The 25,442-nt window shown below is 40.7% G+C and overlaps 1 protein-coding gene across 1 annotated transcript in view; it reads left to right on the forward strand.

Annotated features, from left to right (window-relative positions):
• The window catches only part of MEGF9 (multiple EGF like domains 9), an 84,208-nt gene that overhangs the window by 30,136 nt on the left and 28,630 nt on the right, over window positions 1-25,442 (forward strand). Inside the window, exon 2 of the mRNA XM_069575265.1 lies at window positions 10,507-10,708. Coding sequence (XP_069431366.1) covers window positions 10,507-10,708 — 202 coding nt within the window. The remainder of the gene's footprint in view (window positions 1-10,506; window positions 10,709-25,442) is intronic.

Consider the following 25,442-nt stretch of genomic DNA (forward strand, 5'->3'; position numbering starts at 1 on the left):
TTGTTTCATCTGTCTCAGGCTCAATTTCCTCATTCAAAAAACCTTCCTCACAGGATTGTGAAGACTCAAGGGAGTCCTATGTGTAAGTTCCTATGTGATGTTTGATATACATGCAGCCCACGCTCAGTAACTGGCAATATTAATATCATCTTTGTTACCATTCATAGTAGAAGGTAGTTGTTACAGCCTTTCCCAGAACTTGCTGTCTTGTCTCATTAATTAGATGAATTGTCTTTGAATTGTGGAAAACTGGCAGTGAGCCAGCGACAGGCACTAACAACATGGTCCCTAAAGCGTGAGACAGAAAAATTTCTAGAAAACCTACGTCATGCTACCCTTTTATTTTTCATATGTCTACCATAAAGTGGAAGAAATGTTTTGCAATAGTGAATTGTGATTGAGAATTTTGATGGATATATTTTTAGTTTAAAAGGTAAAGCTTTCTTTAAAAGTGGTGGCTTTAAAACTTTCCACATTTCTACAAAGCCTGGTTTAACTCAAAAACTCATCAACTTTAATATTAAGTTTCCCAGCTTTGCAAAGATTTGTGACCCTACGCTGGCATAACATAAATGTGAAATGTAATTTGAGTATCAGTGTTATGCTAGAGTAAGACCTTTTATAAAAATAAGAGCTGTATGTTGATAATTCCTTTTCCTGAGAACGAGGCCTTTCCGAGATTTCTTTAAACCTACAAAGATGAAATATGGGCCTAATAAAAACTACATTTTGAAATAACATAGTTATTGTATGATTTCCTATACATTTAGGAAATCAGGTCTATAGTCAATACACTATAATTTGTTTTAGTTATTGTTATTTTCTGTTCTTTCAATGTGCAGGTGAGGTTTGAATTAAGTATTCTTATTCTTGTTTCTGATGATTATTTTTCCTTTTCTTTTGTTTGAAAATCAGGAAAGATGTTATTTTTGTAGATGCTATTGTAAGTTTGTGAAAAAGGGTCAAGTTTTTTGTTGGATAGATTCAAAGTTGTTTTCCCAGTCTTTGTTTAAATAGAGTAGGGTTTTAAATGGTGAATTTCAAAGCAAAATAAGCAGCTGTGTATGAAAAGGGGATGGAAATCCTATATATCTTTATCTTTCCATTTTTTCTTCTTCTCCCTCATTCTACACAGAAGCGATTACAATCCAAGACTTAAGATGAAGCCAAAAGAAAAAAGAAAGAAGGAAAGGAAAATCCTACCTTCTTTCAGTTAAACAACATTTTGAATCAGAAAATGTTCCACAATCCGGTAATGTTCCTAATGTAGTAATCAGCTGAAGCTTTAACCAGTTCTTGCTGTTTTAATTATAACATTAGCTTTGAAAAAGACTGAGCTATTAGTTGGGTCCCGTGTTGACTTTAGTGCCACAGCTCAGCTAAAATCGCTGCTTGTGGCACACCAAAACTTCCCCCTAGCAAAATGGAAGAATCTGGTCTAGAAAAGTCTCATTGCTCTTAAAAATTTTTTTTTAAATTTACATCCAATAAAATTTACTCATTTGGTACTTAGTTCTATTAGTTTTGACAAATGCGAAACTCAAGATACAAAACGATTTCATTACACCCTCAAAATTCCCTCGAGCTGTTCGTTTGTGTAGTCCTTCCTCTTACCTCTAATTCCTGAAGATCCTTTGATCTTTTCTCTGCTGTTGCAGTTTTGCCTTTTCCAGAACATCTTGTAAATGGAATCACATAATAAGTAGCTTTTGAGTCTGACTTTCTTCATTTAGCATAATGCATTGAAGTCCGTCATATCCTTGCATGTCAAGGCTTCCTTCTTTTCAATTGCTGAGTAGTATTCCTCACAAGGAAGTACCACAGTTTATCCAGTTCAGTAGTTGAAGGACGTTGGGTTGTTTCCAGATTCCGGTGATTATGAATATGTAATTGTGCTTAGTCCCAGTTGTGTCTGGCTCTTTGCGACCCCGTGGACTGTAGCCCGCCAGGGTCCTCTGTCCGTGGAATTTTCCAGGCAAGATTACTGGAGTGGGTTGCCATTTCCTACTCCAGGGGATCTTCCTGACCACAGGATCCAACCCTTGTCTCTTGTATCTCCTGCATTGGCAGGTGGATTCTTTACTACTGCACCACCTTAATCTATCATAAAGATTTTAATACAAGTTTTTGTGTGAACATAGGTTTTCATTTTCGAATAAATACCTAGGAGTGGAATTGCTGAATCATATGATGAAACTATATTTAATTTATAAGAAATTATCAAACTATTTTCCAAGGTCTCTGTACTATTTTTGTGTTCCAGCAATAATTTTTGAAAGTTTCAACTGGTTTGCATCCTTCGCAGCGATTGATATTGTCACTTTTAAAATTTTTGCTTACTTAACTTGAGCCATGCTGACAGGCTTGTTGCCTCTTATTGTGCAGTTTGCTCTTTGATTTCGTTCAGTAGATGTTGTTATGATTGCATTGTGTGTGTAGAGAACAGAAGCACTTTTAAACATTAGAAAACACCTAATAGAAAAAGAAGGAGAAGGAGAAGATGGAGGGCTAGGAGATTATTCCCTGGGAAGTTGGGAAGATGTGTTTTGTCTTTGACTTTCGGGCACAAAGCAGGAGATGGTGACAGTTGCTCCAGTATGGTGACGGCTGACGCGCCTCTTGTCATGTGACCTCAGTTCATAAAGCTCCCCAAGTAGTTTATGTCCTGGAATCAGCTTCTTCCCATCTAATAATAAGCCTGAGACACTAAATTTCTCCATAATTATAAATGACCTACAGATAGTGCCTTACAAAATAATTATATTTTCCTGAAGGAGATACTAAAGTGTATTTTTTTTTACTTAGGTATAAATTTTCAGATAATTTTAAACTTACTAAGCTTGAATTCTTAATGTTTTACGTTTTCATTGTAACATTAAGTGCTGAGTTTTAAATACTTTTAAAATAGTTTTAAATACTTCTAGTTTTTGCTGCTTTGAGATTGAGCGGAAGATGCTGTCAATATTATAGTACGTTTGGTATATCGTCTGAATATGGGGAAGAATGAAAAGTTTTGAAATATCCCAAAGCACTTTCCTTTCTTTCTCTCTTTGGTATTCTTAATAGATATATTTTTTATATTCTTTCAGTATCTGAAGATTTAAAAAGCAAGAGTGAAATCATTGTTGAAGGAATGAGTTAGAGGTTGAGTTTGGCGAAGATATTTCCACAGTTTTACAAGAGGCTATAGATAGAATTTCAGGTGTATTTCTGAACTAGGTTCCTGTGAGTGCGATGTGTTAGTTGCATTTACAAGTATTTTTTCGGTATCTGTGCTTAAGTGCAGAACTTGTTTTATAAACATTTCAGTTCAGCAACAGTGCTGCTAGCAACATTTCTTTATGAGATTTGCATCATGAATTGACTGGGGACACAATATTTTCACTTTTTTATTAAAATCTTTCACTTCTTTTATAGCTCCTTTTTAACTGCAAAAGGCTAACACACTATTATTAATGTATCAGACTGCCTTAATCTCCAGCCATCCTAGTTAATAGCAGCACTCAAAAATGGCTTCAAAAACAGGCACAGAGAAGCAAAGTACACATTAATTAGGCCATATTATTACAATTAATATTTTTCCCATTAAACTCCCATTAATGTAGCTGCAAATATCAAAGCATTATTAAAATTCTGTAGATATCATGGACTTTTTACTGAGCTGAGGACATAAGTTGGTTAAAAGTTGGTTGCAAAGAGAAGCTTACCAGGTGTATGAAAAGCCTGGAAAAGGCCTTTATTATGTTCAAGAAAATAATCTTTTACCAGGACAAGTGTTTGTGCACAAAGAGGGGACTTCTAAACGAAATTACTCATTTTTAATTTTTTCTTGAGTGCTAAAATTTTCATCTCTTGGCCTTGGTAAGGGATGTTTGAAAAAGTGCAATGTTTAATTTAAATGTAATGATTGCTTTGAGTACTTTTACATCAAAAGCATACCATAAGTTTAAGGTCTCAGAGAAAAATGTCCATTTATTGTCTCTTCTCTCTTCCTATTTCTATTTTTAAACAGTTTGAAGTCCAGATTTGAGTTTCTTATTCTTCTTTCGGGTTCAAGTCACCGTATTTCATTGTTATTCAGAAGTGCAACAAAAAGAAAATGTCTCCCTGCTAATATATATGTTACTATTCTCATGTTATCTCTGTACAGTTTTCCTAAGAATTACAGGGCATTGCAGGGAAACCTGCTGTTCGAGTGATGTTGAGTCACCTCCTCCGTACATGCTCTCAGGCGACCAGTGAGTCTTCTGGCATTGCACTCAGACTTGTCTGCAATGAGCTTTTAGTCTTCTTCGTGGTTTTCCTTTCCCAGTAACATACACACTAGTGACTCACCATCAGTCATGCCACAGACTCCTTTGTGCTGTTCCGGTGTCTAAGAGTCTACCTCACTAGAAAGGCAGCACTTCATGTCTTGTCTTTGACTATAGGTCCTCCCCACTGCTTTTCTCAATTGACGTGTCTGTCTTTTCTCTTTTCGCGTTGCCAGTCTCCTGTAGATCGCCTTGCTTCTGCATGAGCTCCTATCTGGTTCTGTATGACTGTCTAGAACTGTGAGGGCTCAGAGAGTTTACGCACAAGCTAACAAGTTATCCTACTCAGTTTAGTGAGTATTTGTGGTCCTTTGTATTTGTTACTGTTGTTCATACTATTCATTTAATTTGGGTCATCTCATTTGAGGTTAAACATTGAGAAAGGGCCTCAAATTCTGAGCTCCAAACAGAAAAGATGCATGTTTTTTGGCAGTTGGTATGCCTCACTTTAGCTTCCTTCCCTTTAAATTTGGGGAGGAATGTTAATGGGATAGTGTATTTTTGTCTTGATATATCGCCTTCATGGCAATAGAACTTTATCCTGGCACTAGGGTGATCTCTCTTGCTGAAATATTTGCAGTTCACCGTACTACTGTTGGGCTTCCCTTCTGGCTCAGCTGGTGAAGAATCCGCCTGCAATGTGGGAGACCTGGGTTCGATCCCTGGGTTGGGAATATCCCCTGGAAAAGGGAAAGGCTATCCACTCCAGTATGCTGGCCTGGAGAATTCCATGGCCTGTATAGTCCATGGGGTTGCAAAGAGTCGGAAATGACTGAGCAACTTTCACTCAGTTACTCACTCACTCTGCTACTGTTAGGATGGTCAGCACCAAGGTTTTATAATCAATGGTGCTGTTTCACTTCTCCCTGACACCATGGGCTGTGCCCTTCTGTTTCCATCATGTCTGTAAACATCTTTATTGATAGTGTGCGGAGCCCAGGATATGAAGGGTACCATCTTCTTCCCCATCTTGCTGACTCACAACTTGAACTCCTCAATGTCAGGACACTAATTCTGCTTCATGGACACTGTCCAAAACTGCCATGGTGATAAACCCAAACTCGGCTTTCAGGTCTCGTCACAAAGCTGTAGTCTGTGAACATGGACAGAGGATGAGATGGCTGGATGGCATCATCGACTCTATGGACATGGGTTTGAGCTAACTCCAGGAGGCAGTGCAGGGCAGGGAAGCCTGGCGTGGTACAGTTCATGAGGTTGCAAAGAGCCGGACACGACTGATCGAGTGAACAGCAGTAGTAATCCATTTCTTCCAGCTATTATAGTTACTATTTTGGAACCCCATTGGAGAAGGAAATGGCAACCCACTCCAGTATTCTTGCCTGGAGAATCCCATGGATGGAGGAGCCTGGTGGGCTGCAGTCCACGGGTCATGAAGAGTCGGACATGACTGAGCGACTTCACTTCACTTCACTTCACTTCACTTTTGGAACTCCAAACCACTTCCACTTTATGTGTTGGGTCTGAGTGTTATAAATATTTAATTATGCCCTGTTTACAGATGAGAAAAAGAAGGCACAAGGAGATTAACTAAGTTCAGTTCAGTTGCTCAGTCATGTCTGACTCTTTGCGACTCCATGGACTGCAGCATGCCAGGCTTCCCTATCCATCACCAACTCCCAGAGCTTGCTCAAATTGATGTCCATCAAGTCGGTGATGCCATCCAACCATCTCATCCTCTGTTGTCCCCTTCTCCTCCTACCTGTAATCTTTCCCAGCATCAGGGTCTTTTTCAATGAGTCAGCTCTTTACATCAGGTGGCTGAAATATTGGAGCTTCAGCTTCAGCATCAGTCCTTCCAGTGAATATTCAGTGTTTATATCCTTTTGGATTGACTGGTTTGATCTCCTTGCAGTCCAAGGGACTCTCAAGAGTCTTCTCCAGCACCACAGTTCAAAAGCATCAATTCTTTGGCTAACTTGCCTTGGTCATAACTAACTTTGGCTAACTAACTTGCCTAAGGTCTTGAAGTTAGTAAGTGATAGAGCTGGATTTAAACCTGTAGCTGTCTGCTTCTATAGCCCGTGCTCATATCTGCTTCACTTACTTTTTCTTTAAATTACTGTCATATGAGAGTTATAGGTGGTAGATGTTATGGATTCACACTATGGGTGATAGAATTATAGTTTTTGGAGGAGTAAGTTTCAGCTGGTTTTTTAAATAAAAGGTACATTTAAATGTGTGGACAGGAGACAGAGTTCCATGGAGCACAGAATGAGTAAAGTTGCGAAGATGAGACGGAAAAGAGTCTGTTCAGGAGCTTACAAAGAGATCGAATCAGCTCTATAGAAATAATAAATAACCAGCTAACTGAAGGCTTATTCATAAGACTTTATTGAAAAAATACTTAGCTTTATTCTCAAAGTTCTTAGATTAATTGGGTTCTTCTAGAACACCTCTGCTGCTATCTGCTAAGTCATTTCAGTCGTGTCCAACTCTGTGTGACCCCATAGATGGCAGCCCACCAGGCTCCCCTATCCCTGGAGTTCTCCAGGCAAGAACACTGGAGTGGGTTGTCATTTCCTTCTCCAATGCATGAAAGTGAAAAGTCAAAGTGAAGTCGCTCAGTCGTGTCCGACCCTCAACGACCCCATGGACTGCAGCCTTCCAGGCTCCTCCGTCCATGGGATTTTCCAGGCAAGAGTACTGGAGTGGGGTAGGAGAGGGCAATGGCAACCCACTCCGGTACTCTTGCCTGGAAAATTCCGTGGACGGAGGAGCCTGGTAGGCTGCAGTCCATGGGGTCACAAAAAGTCGGACACGACGGAAGCGGCTTAGCAGCAGCAGCAGCAGAACACCTCTACTAAAAATTTTATCCATTTGTTGGGAATACTGATTCAGGTTTCAGTTGGAAGTACGTTAGTAAGGAAATAATAGATAAAATTCTCAGTCTTTGTTATAGAGCTTTTTAGTCCGTTCATTTTTCTTGAGCTACGTCTGCCCACAGCAGCATAATTTGGTTGGTTTAACTTGTGATGAAATTGGTCCAGCAGGAGGAATTAAATGTATGTTGGAAATGTGCCAGATTTTGGGAGAAAATGTTATCTTTAACATTCTGGTCATTTTGGTAGAGTGACGATCTTGCCATGAAGTCGCTATTAGAAGGTTTATAGACCACTGAACATGGCTTCCTTATTTACAAAAACCACACACACACACAGAAACTAGAAATAATGTGGAAACATGTACCTTTGCAAAAAATGTCACGCTTCCATAGCCTAGTGAAAGTAAGAATCCCAATTGAGATGGAAAGCTTATTGCTGCCCTAAGTTTGGGGATGAAGAAATTTGAATTCTCCTCTGGGTTGTAACTGATTCCCCACTGAAGCATAAAATATACATAAAATAAACCATTTTGTATTCATTCACTCGGTATATTTACAAGTTAGAAGAGGTGTGAAGAGCAGGGAGATGAGCTGACGCCAAAGGTCAGGAACTGAGGAAACATGGGCAGGGCGGACCAGGTGAGAATATCCCTGTGGAGCCCTTTGTTCTGATGTGGGTGGGTGAGCAGCTTGGGATGACATAAAGAGTTTTAAAGGTTAATTTCCTTATCTAGAACAGAGGAGTAACCTGTTTTTTATAACTTCTAGATTTGCAGTTTATCCAGTATTTTTTAAAAAATCATCAAAGCTTACATTAGTTTTTTCCAAGCTAAACTTTTGCCTATAATTATAATGTCATTTTATATAGTTCCTTACCTATTCAGAAATATAATTTGTGCCATAGATTTCTCTGGGCTTTTTAAACCCAGGTCCATAGCTACTTTGGAATGGGGGCTATTCTTAAAATATGTGCAAGGTTTTGTTTTATCTGCAGTTGATTCTAACCATATGTTTTTGTACATACTAAAAAGCCCTGTGTTGATTTTTTGTCAAACTATGTTGAAAATACTTTCTTCTTAATAAAATGTGTGTTTGTGTTGCTCAGTCACTAAGTTGTATCCAACTCTTTGCAACCCCATGGACTGTAGCACACCAGGCTTCCCTGTCCTTCACCATCTCCTAGAGTTTGCTCAGACACATGTCAATTGAGTTGATAGTGCCATCCAGCTGTCTCATCCTCTGTTGTCCCCTTCTCCTCCTGCCCTCAATCTTTCCCAGCATCAGAGTCTCTTCTAGTGAGTCACCTCTTTGCATCAGGTGGCCAAAGTATTGGAGCTTCAGCTTCAGCATCAGTCCTTCCAATGAATATTCAGTGTTTATATCCTTTTGGATTGACTCATTTGATCTCCTTGCAGTCCAAGGGACTCTCTAGAGTCTTCTCCAGCACCGCAATTTGAAAGTATCAGTTCTTCAGCACTCAACCTTCTTTATGGTCCAATTCTCACATCAATACATGACTACTGGAAAAACCATAGCATAGCTTTGACTATATGGACCTTTGTCGGCAAAGTGATGTCTCTGCTTTTTAATATGCTGTCTAGGTTTGTCATAGCTTTCCTTCCAAGAAGCAAATGTCTTTAATTTCATGTCTGCAATCACCGTTTGCAATGATTTTGGAGCCCAAGAAAATAGAATCTGTCACTGTTTCTGTGGATGGAGGTGCATAACATTGTACAGGAAACAGTTAACCAAAACCATCCCAAAGACAATGAATATAAGTAAGAGCAGAAGTAAATCCTAACTGACCTTTAAATGAATCTGCATTAAAAAGCTAAAGCCAACTAGTTCTAAATATTTTCATTCAAAAACTGTTTGAAATATACCTAAAGACAATGTTTATTTTCTAAATCTTTTAATTTGGGAAAGATTTCAAATTGTGATTTGATTTTAACCCACTGATGAGGATGCCCCTGTAGACATTCTCATCTGGGATTTATTGTTCATCATTTCTCATATTAAAGTTTAAATTCTCCACTAATTTCTTCCTGGGAAGAATGTTTTGTTCCTGGTTCCAGCCGTAGCATAATCCTGTCTGACCTGTTTGAGTTACTAGTCAACCGTCTGAGCCATAGGCTTTTGCTGCTGTTCAATGGAACTGTTTATTATTTAACATGTTGTCATTTCCAGTATGTGCTCTCAGTTCCATGTAGATAAGCATAGGCCCTGCCTTTGGAGAAGTCTAATCGAGTAAAACTAATAGTATATAGATCCATCCACACATTGGAGTATAGGGTAAGAGGGTTAGAAGATGAAGAGTATTGAAAAGGAAATTGAGAATGTTAGTTTTATAATTAGTTTATGTACTTTACTGTGCATAATTCCCAGTTTGTGCTGTGCTCAGTCGCAAGGTTGTGTTCATCTCTCTGCTGCCCCATGGACTGTAGCCTGCCAGGCTCTTCTTTCCATGGAATTCTCCAGGCAAAAGTACTGGAGTGGGTTGTCGTTTCCTTCTCCAGGAGATCTTCCCGACCCAGGGATCAAACCTGTGTCTCCTGCACTGGCAGGCGGGTTCTTTACCACTGAGCCACCAGTTCAGTGCAGTTCAGTCGCTCAGTCGTGTCCGACCCTGCGACCCCATGAATCGCAGCACGCCAGGCCTCCCTGTCCATCACCAACTCCCGGAGTTCACTCAGACTCACATCCATCGAGTCGGTGATGCCATCCAGCCATCTCATCCTTGGTCTTCCCCTTCTCCTCCTGCCCCCAATCCCTCCCAACATCAGAGTCTTTTCCAATGAGTCAGCTCTTCACATGAGGTGGCCAAAGTACTGGAGTTTCAGCTTTAGCATTATTCCTTCCACAGAACACCCAGGGCTGATCTCCTTTAGGATGGGCTGGTTGGATCTTCTTGCAGTCCAAGGGACTCTCAAGAGTCTTCTCCAACACCACAGTTCAAAAGCATCAATTCTTCGGCACTCAGCCTTCTTCACAGTCCAACTCTCACATCCATACATGACCACAGGAAAAACCATAGCCTCGACTAGACGGACCTTAGTCGGCAAAGTAATGTCTCTGCTTTTGAATATGCTATCTAGGTTGGTCATAACTTTTCTTCCAAGGAGTAAGCATCTTTTAGTTTCATGGCTGCAGCCACCATCTGCAGAGCCACCAGGGAAGCCCATAATTACCGATTTAAACAAACTAAATAGGATAGAAAGTGAATTTGTACTGGAATTTATTCTCCCCATCCTTACAAAATTGTCATGAACGTTTACCAAGAAAAATCAAAGAGTTTATTAAGAAAACATTAACTCTTGATTGATAATATTTTTTTCTGTCTTCTCTTTGCAGAATATGTGTGTAACTGCTCTGTGGTCGGAAGCCTGGATGTGAATCACTGCAACCAGACCACAGGGCAGTGTGAGTGTCAACCAGGTTACCAGGGTCTTCACTGTGAAACCTGCACGGAGGGTTTTTACCTGAATGGTACTTCCGGGCGCTGTCTGCCCTGTGGCTGTAATCCACATGGAGCCCTCAGCACAGTCTGCAACAGGTAAGCAGCAGAAGTTGAAGGGAAAATTAACTTTTTCACACTCAGAAGGTGGCCCCTGCTCTCAAGGACCAGACTGGTGTAAATAAAGGGGAGAGGAGCCATAGAGTCATCAAACATTTCATATTCTTTGTTATCATTTTGACTTGGGGTCCACATTATATTTAAAGACTAGATTTAAAAGGTTCTACTAATACAACATTGTAAATTAACTATACTACAATAGAATTATTTTTTAAAAAAGCTTCTAATTTACTGATTTAGTTCTTCAGAGTACTTGGGTAACCAGTTTTGCTTTATAAGGTGCAGTGCTTAGCTAAGTTCAGTCATGTCCGACTCTTTGCAGCCCCATGGACTGCAGCCCACCAGGCCCCTCTGTCCATGGGGATTCTCCAGGCCAGGATACTGGAGTGGGCTGTGGTGGCCTCCTCCAGAGGATCTTCCCGACCCAGGGATCCAATCCAGGTCTCCTACACTGCCGACGGAGTCTTTGTCTGAGCCACCAGTAGTTTCTCTAGATGTCATAGAGCAAAAGTATTGAGAACGTAGCCTGCTTTCTGGAAGCAATGACTTCTAGGCCCTTCCAGTGAAAATGAGTGTTGGGTGCTCAGTCATGTCCAACTCCTTGTGACCCCATGGACTGTAGCCCGCCAGGCTCCTCTTGTCCATGGAGTTGTCCAGGCAATAATTCTGAATTGGGTTGCCATCTCCTTCTCCAACCCGGGGCTTAAACCCGTGTCTCTTGCATTGGTAGGCGGTTTCTTTACCACTGAGCCACAGGGGAGGCCATGTGGGTGCTTTTCTGTATTTTAATTGCAATTTAGGAAGTTGGTTGGTAGTTTTGTGTTAACATGTAGTGCATTGTAATTTTTTTCATTTAAAATATTGGAGAATGTTAGCATTTATACAGAATATCTGATTTTCAGTAACAGATGATGCTGGGCAGGTGGAAGATATTATTCTTCCCTCTTCTACGTGAACTGTCTTCTCTTTGTACTTGACAGGTTCTGTCAGCCTTATAGGTCTTTTAGGAATGAGCAGCACATGGGTTTCCATTATCTGCATGATGGCAAAGCATATTGATTTCTCGTACCCCTTACCGTAGTCTGTTCCTCAGTCTTCTAAGGAAAGGCTTGCTTCTCCTGCAGCCCTTACAGGCAGTGGCTGTCTTCACCCTCCTGCTTCTCTTGTCTCTAGACCTGGGGCTGGAGTGTCTTCCTTGTTTCTCACTGCTGCTCCTAGAACGCCTTCCCTTCTGGCTCACTGACACCTCCCTGACCCACCTGTCACAGGTCTGGATGATTTTTCAGTATCTATAGATAGTCCTAATGACACGTTGGCCAGATCATGACAATGTATGGCAAAATCACAATGTTGTGAAGTATTCATCCTCCAATTAAAGTAAAGAAATAAATTTTAAAAATGCACTGGCCTCTGTTTCTTGACCTGTCTTCTGATAAGTTTTCCTCCATCCTCCTTCCAATCTTTATTTCTTTTACTTGTCTTATTTCTTGATTGTTTTTGTCCCCAAGAATAAGCTTATTAAAGTTTTTAGATACGTCCATAATTCTTTTCTATGAGTTAGGGCAGAGTAATACTTAATTTAAAACATTATTCTTTCAGAATGTCAGGTAGTTTGTCAGAGCAAGCACTGCATCACAGAAGTCATCTGAAAACCTGTAAGTCATTAGAAGGAAGGCAGGGGAGCTCCAAATCCAGCGCTAAGCATCGCATGTCTTAACCACCAGAAAGGAAGTTACATGGGCATGAGCCTGGAGGAACAGAAACAGGGAGCTGCAGGGCTGTGCACTTCAGCAAGAGTGCGTGGGTGGCCTCTGAGGAAGCGCCTCCATGTTCTGTTCTGCTATAAGGTGCACGTGGGTGACTTAAGGGGAAAAGGAGTTGTGGGCAAGCAGTGTGATATTTGGCAGAAAGGAGATGGAGCCTGAGTCCATTCTTGATTTAGTCACTTAATAACTGTAGGATCTTACATTCCACCTCACCTCAGGGTTTTCCTCTGTGAAATAGCATGAAGAATTTTTGTGAGAATTAAGCTGTGTCTGTATGCCCATTCACACTGTAACTGGCACGTAGACTCAGCTCAGTAACACTCCAGTAGTTGAATATGTTTTGTTTTGTTTTGTTTTAAGTGAGGAATAGAATTGTTGACTCACAAAAGAGGAAAATTAAGTCACCAAGTTTGCATATGAGCAGGGATTGAAGTATCTGTTTCTGTTGGTAGTCTAAAGAAGAGATTGTTCACTGTGAAAGAAAAAGTAGTTTAGCTTATTTTCTTCCATTTTCATGAAGAAACCTATTATGCTTTTTAAAAATTTCAGTTTAAAATAATAGTAGTGAAAATTAAAAAAAAATAATAGTAGTGAAAATTTAAAAAAATAAAAAATAAAAAAAAATAAAATAATAGCAGTGAAAATTAATTGCAGACACACTAGGCATGATCCTGGGCCCTTTGCATGTAGTCATCCATGTAATCCTCACAGCAGCCATATCAGTTAGGCACTATTATTATTCTCATTTGTACAGGAAAAGAGCTACAGGTTAGGTACTTTGCCTAACTTAGAGCATCAGTTCAGTTCAGTCGCTTAGTCGTGTCGGAGTCCTTGCGACCCCATGGGCTACAGCACTCCAGGCTTCCCTGTCCATCACCAACTCCCGGAGCTTGCTCAAACTTATGTCCATTGAGTCAGTGATGCCATCCAGCCTCTGTCATCCCCTTCTCCTCCTGCCTTCAGTCTTTCCCAGCATCAGGGTCTTTTCCATAGTAGCCAGTAAACAAGAGTTGGAAATGAAATGTATGCAATCTGAATCTAGAGTGTATATTCCTATCTACTATGTTGGTACAGCCCTTTTCAAAAATCTCAAATATTGAGCAAAGTGAGTATCATGAGAAACTTTGATGCAGTCGTACCCACTACTTGATGTCTTATAGGAATGTCTTTTTAAAACATATTTATTCATTTGGCTGCACTGGGTCTCAGCTGCGGCACGTGGGACCTTTTGTTGTGGCGCACAGACTCCCTAGTTTTTGCATGTGGGCTCCGGAGCCTGTGGGCTCAGTTGTGGCTCAGGCTTAGTTGCTCTGCGGTGTGTGGGATCTTAGTTCCCCAATCACAGATCAAACCCACATCCCCCACATTGCAGGGCGAATTCTTAACCCTTGGATGACCAGGGAAGTCCCTATAGGAATTTCTTCTGATTATATAATTCATGCCATATAAATAAGTCTGTCGGGAAAGTAATCCCAGTTTTAGCTTAGGAGACATTGAGAACATTAGGGGAAGTTTATAAATAAACGCTAAATTTCTAAATAGAACAGGTTAGAGTAGGAAACAAGCAGAAGTAATAAGGAGAAAGGATTCCCAAATGAGCTAGGAACTGAGTTGTGCCTTACAGGTTATGGTTTGGGAAGGCAAGAGATAGGAGAATACCTTATCAGGAGAGAAAAACCATGTGAATTCAGGAGAATCTCCTAAGGTTATACAGGATGAGAAATCTGATCAGCTAGAAGTGAAGTGAAGTCACTCAGTCGAGTCCGACTCTTTGCGACCCCATGGACTGTAGCCTACCAGGATTCTCCATCCGTGGGATTCTCCAGGCAAGAATACTGGAGTGGGTTGCCGTTTCCTCCTCCAGAGGATCTTCCCAACCCAGGGATTGAACCCGGGTCTCCTGCATTATAGGCAGACGCTTTGCTGTCTGAGCCACCAGGAAGGTTTGCAATACCAATGCAAATACCAGTGTGAATTCGGTCATGGCCTCCTTGTTCTCTTTTTAAAAAGAGATGAAGGAGAAAAGTGCACTCAATTCTATCCTGATTCCCTCATGTATCTAGTGTTCATGAATCAACAGCTGGCTTTTAAAAAATTCATCTGCCTGTTCTTTATGCCCATATATTTCAGTGGGAGTTGCCCAGTGAGGGTAGCGTTTGGCTGCAGGAACCAGATGTGGGTTGAGCAATGTCTTTGTGTGCAAACACAAGCTCCTTTATGTACTGACAGATGGCCGCCCCTCACATCACCACTGCTGTTCCAACCTGTTTAATTGTGAAAGAGTTAGTCAACAAGATCTTTTCATTTCTGCTTTTGGAATGCATTTCTAATATTTTCCTGACATATTTCTAATATATTTCCTGACAGTAAATTTAGATATATTGAATTTAATAAATGGAGAAATCAGATACCATTTTATCTCAATAAAGGAGTATGCTTAGTGAGAGCCTGACTGTTAATATAGCCTTAGAACGTTGTCAGGGTTGACTTATATGTAGACAGTCATATACAGATTTGAGGTTTTTTAATGTATCCATAGTAGGTTAGTGTACAAGGTGCATCATTTTAAAACTCTCTCTGTAAGATAATGAAGTTCTGTTGTGTAATATCCTTTCCCATAAAACCTGTGGTTGCTGCTGTATGGTGTGTGTTGAAATATTTACTACTTTGCATTTTAAATTATGGGAATATGCCGCAGGGCAGAAGACAAAATTTTACTCATGAAATAAACTTATGCTGAAATAAATGTCAAATAGAAAGATGACAAAATCTCCAAGACTCATATTCACATGGGGCTCTGAAAATCACCTGTTGTGTAATAATCAGGAGTAACAGTTGGTTGTGTAAACTCTTATTTATTACTTTTCCTATAATTCTGGGACATAGAAAAGTTATTTGATCACCAGAAATAATTTAAAATTGAGGAAACCTTTGTCATTTTATCCACACATTTCATTTAATAGAGATTGCATTTGCCAACTGTATATCAAAAGATATTATTCCTATGCTCATGGAGCTTGAAATGGAAAGATAGAAATATAAATAAAATAGCATTTATGAAGTACACAGGAGATTCAGGAGGTCTTGAGAGAGGAGATTACATTTGAATTAAAATTTGAATGATGAGTAGAAGTTTATGTGAAAGAACAAGCCACCTTTAGTAGACTGCAAGAGGCTCACTGTTTCTTGAAGGCAGGAAACACTTCAGGCCGAGAGGAAAGTTTGAGAAGATGAGACCTTTGTCTGTTTGTTTACTATTGTGTGTCTAATACCTAGAGTAGTGCGTGGTGCAAAGTGGACACAGTAAAGACGTGATGAGTGAATAGTTGAAGAAGAAACAGGGCCGGACCACGAAGGGCCTGAGACGCTGTGCAAATTAGTGTGTCCACTGAAGAGTGCTGAGTGTGCAGTGGCATTGGATTTGCTCTTTAGCGTATTTGCTCTTTCAGAGGTCTGCTGGATAGAGAGAGTGAGCTCAGACAGCGAGATCTGGGAGAAGGCTATTGTGTAACTGTTCAAGCAAGAAAAGTTAAAAGGCTGATCTAAGCCATCGGCGTTGGCAGTGGTGCTGGAGAGGAGGGAACCAGTGTACGAGAGAAAGATCTATAGAACTGGGCGGTTGATTTTATTTATGGAGTGAGAGAGAGAGATGGCTCCCACGACTCTCTCTAACCTTAGGCTTTAGCATGTTCATTTTCTGTGGGACGTTCAGATAGAGATGCCCGTGAGACCGCTGTGTACACATTGTGTGCCAAGCTCAAGAAACCTCAAACTAGCACACTGTCAGGAAACGAAGCTTCGTAGCTTTAATTTTATTTAAAAACAACTTTACCCCAGTTATTTTTCTTAAAATTATACCTATCTTTAGTTCACATTACCTTTTTTTGGTATACTTCAGTGTTTCTTTCCTTGAAGGTAGAATTTTAAAAGGTAGCCATCTCGGTCAGAAGCAGGTAACTGATGTCAGCCTTTATCCTGTCAAGGTTCGTTTGTTTCGGGAAATGTTTCTACAGTGCCAAATGGTTTGTGTCTTAGAAAATAAATCATGTAAAGTTCATGGTAAAACGGATCAGACTAAAATTCGAATGCTAATAAATGGCCAGACCGGGGCTTATTCAGAAAAGGCGCTGACTGCGCTGAGGTTCCAGTGTAAACAATGCATGTCTGTCACAGCTTGGAAAGCTCTGTGTCACTCGGTGCGGTTTTGTCTTAAATCCTCCTTTCAGTATAGAGCATGGCCTGCCCTCCTGGTCTTCTAATTATTAACTAAATATCATCTGTAGTCAAACAAATGGGAAAAAAAATGCTTTTTCCTCCCAGCTATTGGTGACCCTTGTGAACATTAACATAACATGTCACAGTGAATTGATGTAGTTGCTGTTGATCAAACGTGTAATTTTCCCTAAACCATATTGCAGACTCTACTACTTATTTCATTTTATTAAGTCACTTTTAGGTCAGTTGGAAATTTTTTAAAGAAAAAAATTTAAGTTTTATTATTTATAATACTAAAAGACTATTATTTTGCTTCTTCTGAGAAACTCCCCCAAATCTATAGTTATATATATGCTAATAATATTAATACAAATAATCAAGTTCATATAAATGTATGAACCATTTGGTACCAAAGTATTTGTTTAACAAATTTATATATATGTGGTACCAAAGTGTTTAATTGTTTAACAAATTATGTACAAGGTACTTTCATAGACCTTGTGGGAAGTAAATAAGACAATGGGAAAACAAAAGGAGCGTCTGGTCTGGTAAGGTTATAAAGAAACAGGCTTCCCTGGTTGCTCAATGGTTAAGAATCTGCCTGCCAAGGCAGGAGACTCAAGAGATGCAGGTTCAATCCCTGGGTTGGGAAGATCCCCTGGAGAAGGTAATGGCAACCCACTCTGATACTCTTGCCTGGAGAATCCCATGGACAGAGGAACCTGGCAGGTTAACAGTCCACGAGGTCTCAAGGAGTCGGACACGACTTATCGACTTAACAACAACCACAAATATATATATAATATATTTATATAATTATAGTACAAAGTACAACCACCACAAATATATATATATATATATATAAATTATAGTACAAAGTACAACAACCACAAATATATATATATATAATTATAGTATAAAGTAAAAACTGATCCACATCATAAAATAGAAAGATAAAATGTTAAGGAGATTAAGAAACTGGGAGATGTCACTTATAGCTGGAAAAATCAGAGATGATGTCATTGGGGAGATAGCTTTTGACCTCAGTTTTGAAGGAAGGAAAGGATTTAGACATACGGAAGTGGAAAAGGTGCAAGAGAACGCTGCTGAGCAGGAAGCAGCAAGATGCGCATCTCAGAGATGTGCCCCCACAGGATGCCAGGTGGCGGGGGCAGAGGAGACGCGTCTGCGAGCCCCGCTGGCGTCGGGCCCCGATGGGCCAGGCGCGCGGTTCGGATTTTACTCACAAAGCACTTTCTAAGCAAGTGACAGACCAGCCGTGCGTGCTGGCAGCGTAGAATGGATGGCTGTAAACAGGCGGAGAGCCCAGGCAGAGTGAGAGCTGGGGAGCCTGGGGCGGCTGCCGAGAGAAGGGAGTGGTGAGAATGGTCATCTGCCCAGGGAGAGCAGTGTCTGCGCACAGTTGTCTAGAAAGTTTGTGATTTTTCGCGTTAATGCATGTACGCAAATCGAGAGGCAGTTTGTGTTTCTAAGTTGAGTGAGGGAGTCGCTCCGGCCCGGGTTCCTCCTTTGTCCCACGCCCGTGCCGTGTGCTCGCCGTGCTTCCTTTGTTGCCCACCGCCGGAGCTGAATCTGCCTTCCTCTGCTTCTGCAGCCGCCACCCACTGCAGCCCAAGGGGTTTTTATTCCCCACAAGCCTTGCTGCTGAGTGCCAAGCAGTGTCCCCATACCCATGTTCTTTCTGTGTTGCTAAAAATAAACCCAAGGGCCCTGTACCTTTGAAGATTTTTGAAAACTATTCATCTTTATAGAGAGCCCTGTGGCGGTAGCAAATATAATAGATACGGGGAAGTTGAGCGCTTATATAACTGACAAGCTTTCCACAAACAGGGTTAAATGTAGGCATACTTCTTTTATTTTTCCAGTTAATTACTCTAACACTCATATGCCTCAGTAGCACAAACCCAGTGCCCTCTTTTTGAGTTAGTCCATTCCCTAACAGTTACTCACTAACTTTCCAGTAGCTCTAGGAGTTCGTCCTCCTCTAATGCTGAGTATCGGGGAGACGTGAGTCTGGTCAGTTCACTGATGTTGTTGTTTCTCACTCATGTATTGAATTTGGGGGTGGGGCCTGGCCCTGCACAGCCTGATGTGGTCAGTGATGCTCGATCGCTACTGGGGGTTGATTTTCCTGGTCCAGGATGATTGGCAGCAGCAGTTATCTGAGGGAAGATGAACCCATTCCCTTGGTTCCAAGTTCCTTCAACGATGCTCTAAACTGGGGCTCTAAAGTTACAGAAATTTAACAATTGACTCCTTTAGTCTATACGTGCAGTTCCATCCGGTGTACAAGCCAGTTCCAAGAGTACTGGTTGAGGACATTTTTTTTTTTTTTAATTTTTAGTTTTTTATTTTTTAAATTTTAAAATCTTTAATTCTTACATGCATTCCCAAACATGAACCCCCCTCCCACCTCCCTCCCCAGAACATCTTTCTGGGTCATCCCCATGCACCAGCCCCAAGCATGCTGCATCCTGCGTCAGACATAGACTGGCGATTCAATTCACATGATAGTATACATGTTAGAATGTCATTCTCCCAAATCATCCCACCCTCTCCCTCTCCCTCTGAGTCCAAAAGTCCATTATACACATCTGTGTCTCTTTCCCTGTCTTGCATACAGGGTCATCATTGCCATCTTCCTAAATTCCATATATATGTGTTAGTATACTGTATTGGTGTTTTTCTTTCTGGCTTACTTCACTCTGTATAATCGGCTCCAGTTTCATCCATCTCATCAGAACTGATTCAAATGAATTCTTTTTAACGGCTGAGTAATACTCCATTGTGTATATGTACCACAGCTTTCTTATCCATTCATCTGCTGATGGACATCTAGGTTGTTTCCATGTCCTGGCTATTATAAACAGTGCTGCGATGAACATTGGGGTACATGTGTCTCTTTCAATTCTGGTTTCCTCGGTGTGTATGCCCAGCAGTGGGATTGCTGGGTCATAAGGTAGTTCTATTTGCAATTTTTTAAGGAATCTCCACACTGTTCTCCATAGTGGCTGTACTAGTTTGCATTCCCACCAACAGTGTAGGAGGGTTCCCTTTTCTCCACAGCCTCTCCAGCATTTATTGCTTGCAGATTTTTGGATCGCAGCCATTCTGACTGGTGTGAAGTGGTACCTCATTGTGGTTTTGATTTGCATTTCTCTAATAATGAGTGATGTTGAGCATCTTTTCATGTGTTTGTTAGCCATCCGTATGTCTTCTTTGGAGAAATGTCTATTTAGTTCTTTGGCCCATTTTTTGATTGGGTCGTTTATTTTTCTGGAGTTGAGCTGCAGAAGTTGCTTGTATATTTTTGAGATTAGTTGTTTGTCAGTTGCTTCATTTGCTATTATTTTCTCCCATTCAGATGGCTGTCTTTTCACCTTGCTTATATTTTCCTTTGTTGTGCAGAAGCTTTTAATTTTAATTAGATCCCATTTGTTTATTTTTGCTTTTATTTCCAGAATTCTGGGAGGTGGATCATAGAGGATCCTGCTGTGATTTATGTCTGAGAGTGTTTTGCCTATGTTCTGGTTGAGGACATTTTGTAGCATCTTTTACCTAACAAATCCAAAATATCCCTCCTTCGCCAATACAAAAGGTCTTGTTAAACACCTCTCTCAGACAGTGGGACTTGTTCACTTTAAACTTACTAAGGGAACCGTAACTTAAATGATTCTTCTCCCACCAGTAGGATCTGCTCGAAGGTTATTTTCAAGCAAATAACCCCTGCCCAAATGGCAAAGCGTTGCAAACTTCTCTTGCAAAGATGAAAAAATGCACGTATTTAATCTCTAGTTCAACATCTCTCTGATAGGACAGTTTATTATACTTAAAAAGTTAAAAAATCTTACAAACATGTAGTATTTTTCTGGGCTGTACTTTGATTTCTTTCTGAGATAAAACTAGCACACAACACAAGTTGGAAAATACTACTGACATTATTGTTGTTTAGTCGCTCAGTCGGGTCCAACTCTTTGCGACCCCATGGACTGTCTGTAGCCCAACAGATTCCTCTGTCCATGGACTTTCCCAGTTAAGAATACTGAAGTGGGTTGCCATTTCCTACTCCAGGGGATCTTCCCAACCCAGGGATCGAACCTGCATCTCCTACACTGGCAGGCAGATTCTTCTACCACTGAGTCACATTATTACTCCCGCCGTCAGCCCCGGAATGTACAGCATTAACCTTGATTGACTGTTTACTATGTGCCAAGCTAAGTGCTCTATATGTCCTATCTTGTAAAGATAAATAACAGCTGACGGAAGTGGAATTCTTCTCATTTTACAGGTGAGGAAACTGAGACGTGAGTAATTTGCCCCCTAACAGGCAACTAGTAGTGTCAGAACGGGGCTGAAACCGACCCGTCTGACTGCACGGCCGTCAGGAGTCCCTGGGGCTAGTCTGTGTGGCTGGGCCTCTGCTGCTTTCCCAGATAAGCGTGGTGACCGTCCTGGGTTCAGCGGCTGTACATGCAGACTCCTAGCACGAAAGTTACCATTTGAGTAGCAAAGATAATGCTGTTAGCATTAAGTCCTGTGAGCATCCTGTCCTCCCTGATATGATGAAAGGAGGAGGGAATGTTACATCTGTGATATCCTTACCCCAAATTCATAACCTCAGTCTAATCCTGACAAGACAACAGACAAATCCAAATTGAGGGACATTTTACAAAATACCTGACCGGTACTCTTCAAAAGCTTCAAGGTAGTAAAAGACAAGGAAAGACCAAGACACTATCAGATTGGAAGAGGCTAGGGAGATGAGCAAATAAATGTAAGGTGATACCCTGGATTGGACCCTGGAACAGAAAAAGAACCTTGGTGTAAAAATTAGGAGAATCTGACAAAATCTATAGTTAGTAGTGATATAGCGATGTTATTTTTCAGTTTTTATGAATATGCCATGGTTACATGAGAAGCTCACAGAAGGTAAATAGTATATGAAAGCCCTCTGTACTATCTTTACAACTTTTCTTTACCATTATTTCAAAATAAAAAGTTAATAGAATAGTTATTTGGAACAGTCCATCAAGGGAATATGGACAGTGTTACTGTCTTATTATGAGGGAAGAATTGGGCCTGGTGACAATCTTAGCCTTTAGGTTCAGAAGAAGAATCAGGATAAAGAAATAAACTTATTGTGAAAATCTGCCATTTTAGATGTATGACCTTCTGGTTAGAATATACAATCAAATTCATAGCCTATTTTAATGTTTTAAATATCTTTTTTTTTCTCTAAAGTTTTAAAAGAAGAGCTTCCTAAGTAGACTTGACCTGAAATAGAAGGACACTTGTTCCCGAAGAGAAGGCTTGTCTTTCTGTGTCCCTTGAAGAAGAATTAAATCAGCATGACTTTTTCCATCTCAGATCGTTTTTTCTCATAGCAAGAAATATATTTCCTATAGGGTAGAGAGAAATACCCATCTTTTTTCTCTTTGATTTGATTTCCACTCAAAATATCTAAATTCCTCAATCTCAGAGAGAGATGTGGACTTGAAGTCTCTGTGGATTTCCTTTAAAAAGGAGTATGAGTGCTTCAGCCATGATTATTTTGATATTCAAAGTGTACGGGACTAGTTTAAAATTAGTCCCATAAAAATTTCATTATTATTAAAGTCACTATCATGATATTTTATTTATTAAGTTAATTCTCTGGTATGATATAGTCCATGAATATATCATATTCAATATATATAATATTCATATATTCAATAATTTGAGATTTTTGAGTTTGTTCCTATGTTTATAAACTTAGTAGGTTTCTGGGGAATAAAGTCATTTACAAACAATAATATTATTTTCTCCTGTACATTTTCTCATTTCATTCTAACAACAACCCTGAGGGGTAGGTAACAATTATTTATCCACCAAATTATAGATGAAAAGTAGTATTTGAAAGTTCCAAGAGAAGCCCAAAGCTGGATATCTATTAATCACCAGAGTGAGGAGGAGTCATTTCAGGGTCTTCTGACACCATATCCCACGCTCTTTCTGTCGCATTAAACGTCCATGGCGTGCAGTTCTGGGCTTGGTCAGGAGTTCTTAGCCTAAGATGGGGGAGTCCACGAAACGCAGTCGTGATCTGGGCATTTTTCTGTGGAGAAGATCGGCAGCATTCAGTAGATTCTCAAAGAGATCTGAGACCATCGGGTTTAAGACGTTTTCTGAATACTATGCAGGAAGAACATGGATGTTCTTCTCACATTGCCAAAAGCAGTGATGAAAATATGGCTTATGTTATCCATAACAGAATCCCTTCATCTCTTCTGCCGATTCCTAACACATGCACTACACTACAATGCCATCTCTTTAATTTTTATTTTTCCTTTTCTTGAGTTGATTTTTTTAAAAGAGTTCTACAGTTAAATAGGATGTCCAATAAAACAGATATTATAGATGTTTGAAACGTTTTTGCAGGGAAATAGTTTTAGCTTTCTGGACTAAGCTGTTCACCTAAGGAAGTTACATAATTCAGTAGGAGGATCAGAAGGAAATGAACACCTAACGAACACTGGTAAACCTCTATGCTTGATGCTTTACACATATAATGTCTCTGATTTCTCAGAACAGTTTAGCCATCTTGCTCTGAGAGGCTAAGTTCCTCAGCTGTGGGGCCTGACTAATAAGTGTCAGAGCTTGGGTTTGAGTCTAGGTCTGTCTGTCCTCAAGGCTTTCCCCACTGCGTAGGAATGTCCCCTGAAGCAGCGTGAGCAAGACTAGAGATGGCAGCGCCTCAGCGTGAGTGCAGATCTGGGTGTGGGTCAGCGTGACTCATCCACCCAGGAACTGGCCCACTGAGACTCACATCTGCTAATAGGAGTGACGCCCGGGCACTGTGAAGGTGAGTGTGTCACGCACGCACGTGTGCTCCGCCACGCAGCCGTGCCTGACTCTTTGAGACCCCATGGACTGTAGCCCACCAGGATCCTCTGTCCATGGAGTTTTCCAGGCAAGAACACCAAAGCAGGTTGCCATTTCCTACTCCAGGGGATCTTTCTGACCCAGGGATCAAACTCACATCTCCTATGTCTCCTGACAGGCTGATTCTTTACCACTGAGCCACCTGGGAAGCCCAGATATTGCATAGAAGGAAACAATTTGAAATAATGAGAGTATCTGTAGAAAATCCATATCTATAGAGACTCGTTTGCAAGGCAGAAATTAGCACATTAATGGACATCAAAGCTGTGTCCACCTGACTTGCTGGCAGGCATTTGACATGCTGGAGATCTGAAAACAAGTGTCACGGACCTATCCACTGAGGCGAAAAGTAGGCAGACAGAGCAACTAGGATCCAGAGACTAGCGCTGAGAAATTAATCTATTCAGATAATAATTGTAACTCAGTCATTGAGAACATAGGGGACTGCGGTTAACTGAACCAGTAAGCGAATGGAACGTAATGACAGGCACATCACTGAGGTTGATTGCTTATGTTGGAAATGATACCAAATAACAGGTTCAGCACTAAGCCTAGAAGTAGAGATTAGGCAGCTTTGCCAGTCAGGGTGGGAGTATTAAAAGTATTAATAGGTAATAAAATAAGAATATGTCATTAACCTAGTGCAGGGGTCTCTAAGTAGGGTCTCCAGACCAGCATCAGCATAACCTAGGGATTAGAAATGAAAATTCCTGGGACCGACCCTAGACCTATTGAATCCGAAATCCTGGGATAGGGCCGAGCAGCCTTCCAGATGCATGCTTAGATTTGAGCACCGTTGATCTAGTGGACAATATTGCCCCCTAAAACCTAATATCAACTTACATGTAGGAGAAAAGGGAAAGAAAATCAAGTCACTCAGTCATGTCCGACTCCTTGCGGCCCTGTGGACTGGAGCCCAGCAGGCTCCTACATCCATGGGATTCTCCAGGGAGGTGGGTTACCATTTCCTTCTCCAGGGGCTCTTCCCAACCTAGGGATCAAACCCAGGTCTCCCGCATTACAGGCAGACGCTTTAACCTCTGAGCCACCAGGGAAGCCCCATGTAGGAGAAAACCAGAAGGCCTTCTAGCCTCTGTTCTTTGCTTATAGAGGACTGTGTCCATTAAAGGGGCCCTTTTAGCAGAGTCAGAATATTGAGGTTAAGCAAAATAGCATTTTCGTTGAGAGCTAGTACTTATTTTTGGAAAACAGGTATTGCCTAGTAAAGTTTACCGTGCACAAACTCAATGGCCTTGCCGGACCATTCCTTGACAAGTACCCTAGAGAGATGCATGCTCTTGTGTACAGAAGGAACATATAAGAAGGTTCACAGAAGCCTTTGGTATCCAAAATAACAAATGAAAACAGCCCATATGTTTAGAAGAATGAATAAATAGGATTATATTTATGTGATGAAATACAGTATAGCAGAGAAAAATGAATGACTATAGCTAGAACAGTTTACTGTGATGAATTTCAAAACATAATATTCTGTGAATCAAGAAAAAAGTAAATTGGAGAGTACATAATTATTTTTATTAACCAAGTTTAAGAGCAGGCAAAACTATGTGATAAATGATTTAGTAATACGTACAGAGATGGTAGGGTTTCCCAGATGGCCCTAGTGGTAAAGAACCCACCTGCCACACAGGAGACATAAGAGATATGGGCTCGATCCCTGGGTCAGGAAGACCCCCTGGAGGAGGACATGGCAACCCACTCCAGTATTCTTTCCTGGAGAATCCCATGGACAGAGGAGCCTGGCAGGCTACAGTCCAAAGGGTCACAAA

Source organism: Ovis canadensis, chromosome 2 (genome assembly GCF_042477335.2).
Source record: "Ovis canadensis isolate MfBH-ARS-UI-01 breed Bighorn chromosome 2, ARS-UI_OviCan_v2, whole genome shotgun sequence".
Taxonomy (NCBI): domain Eukaryota; kingdom Metazoa; phylum Chordata; class Mammalia; order Artiodactyla; family Bovidae; genus Ovis; species Ovis canadensis.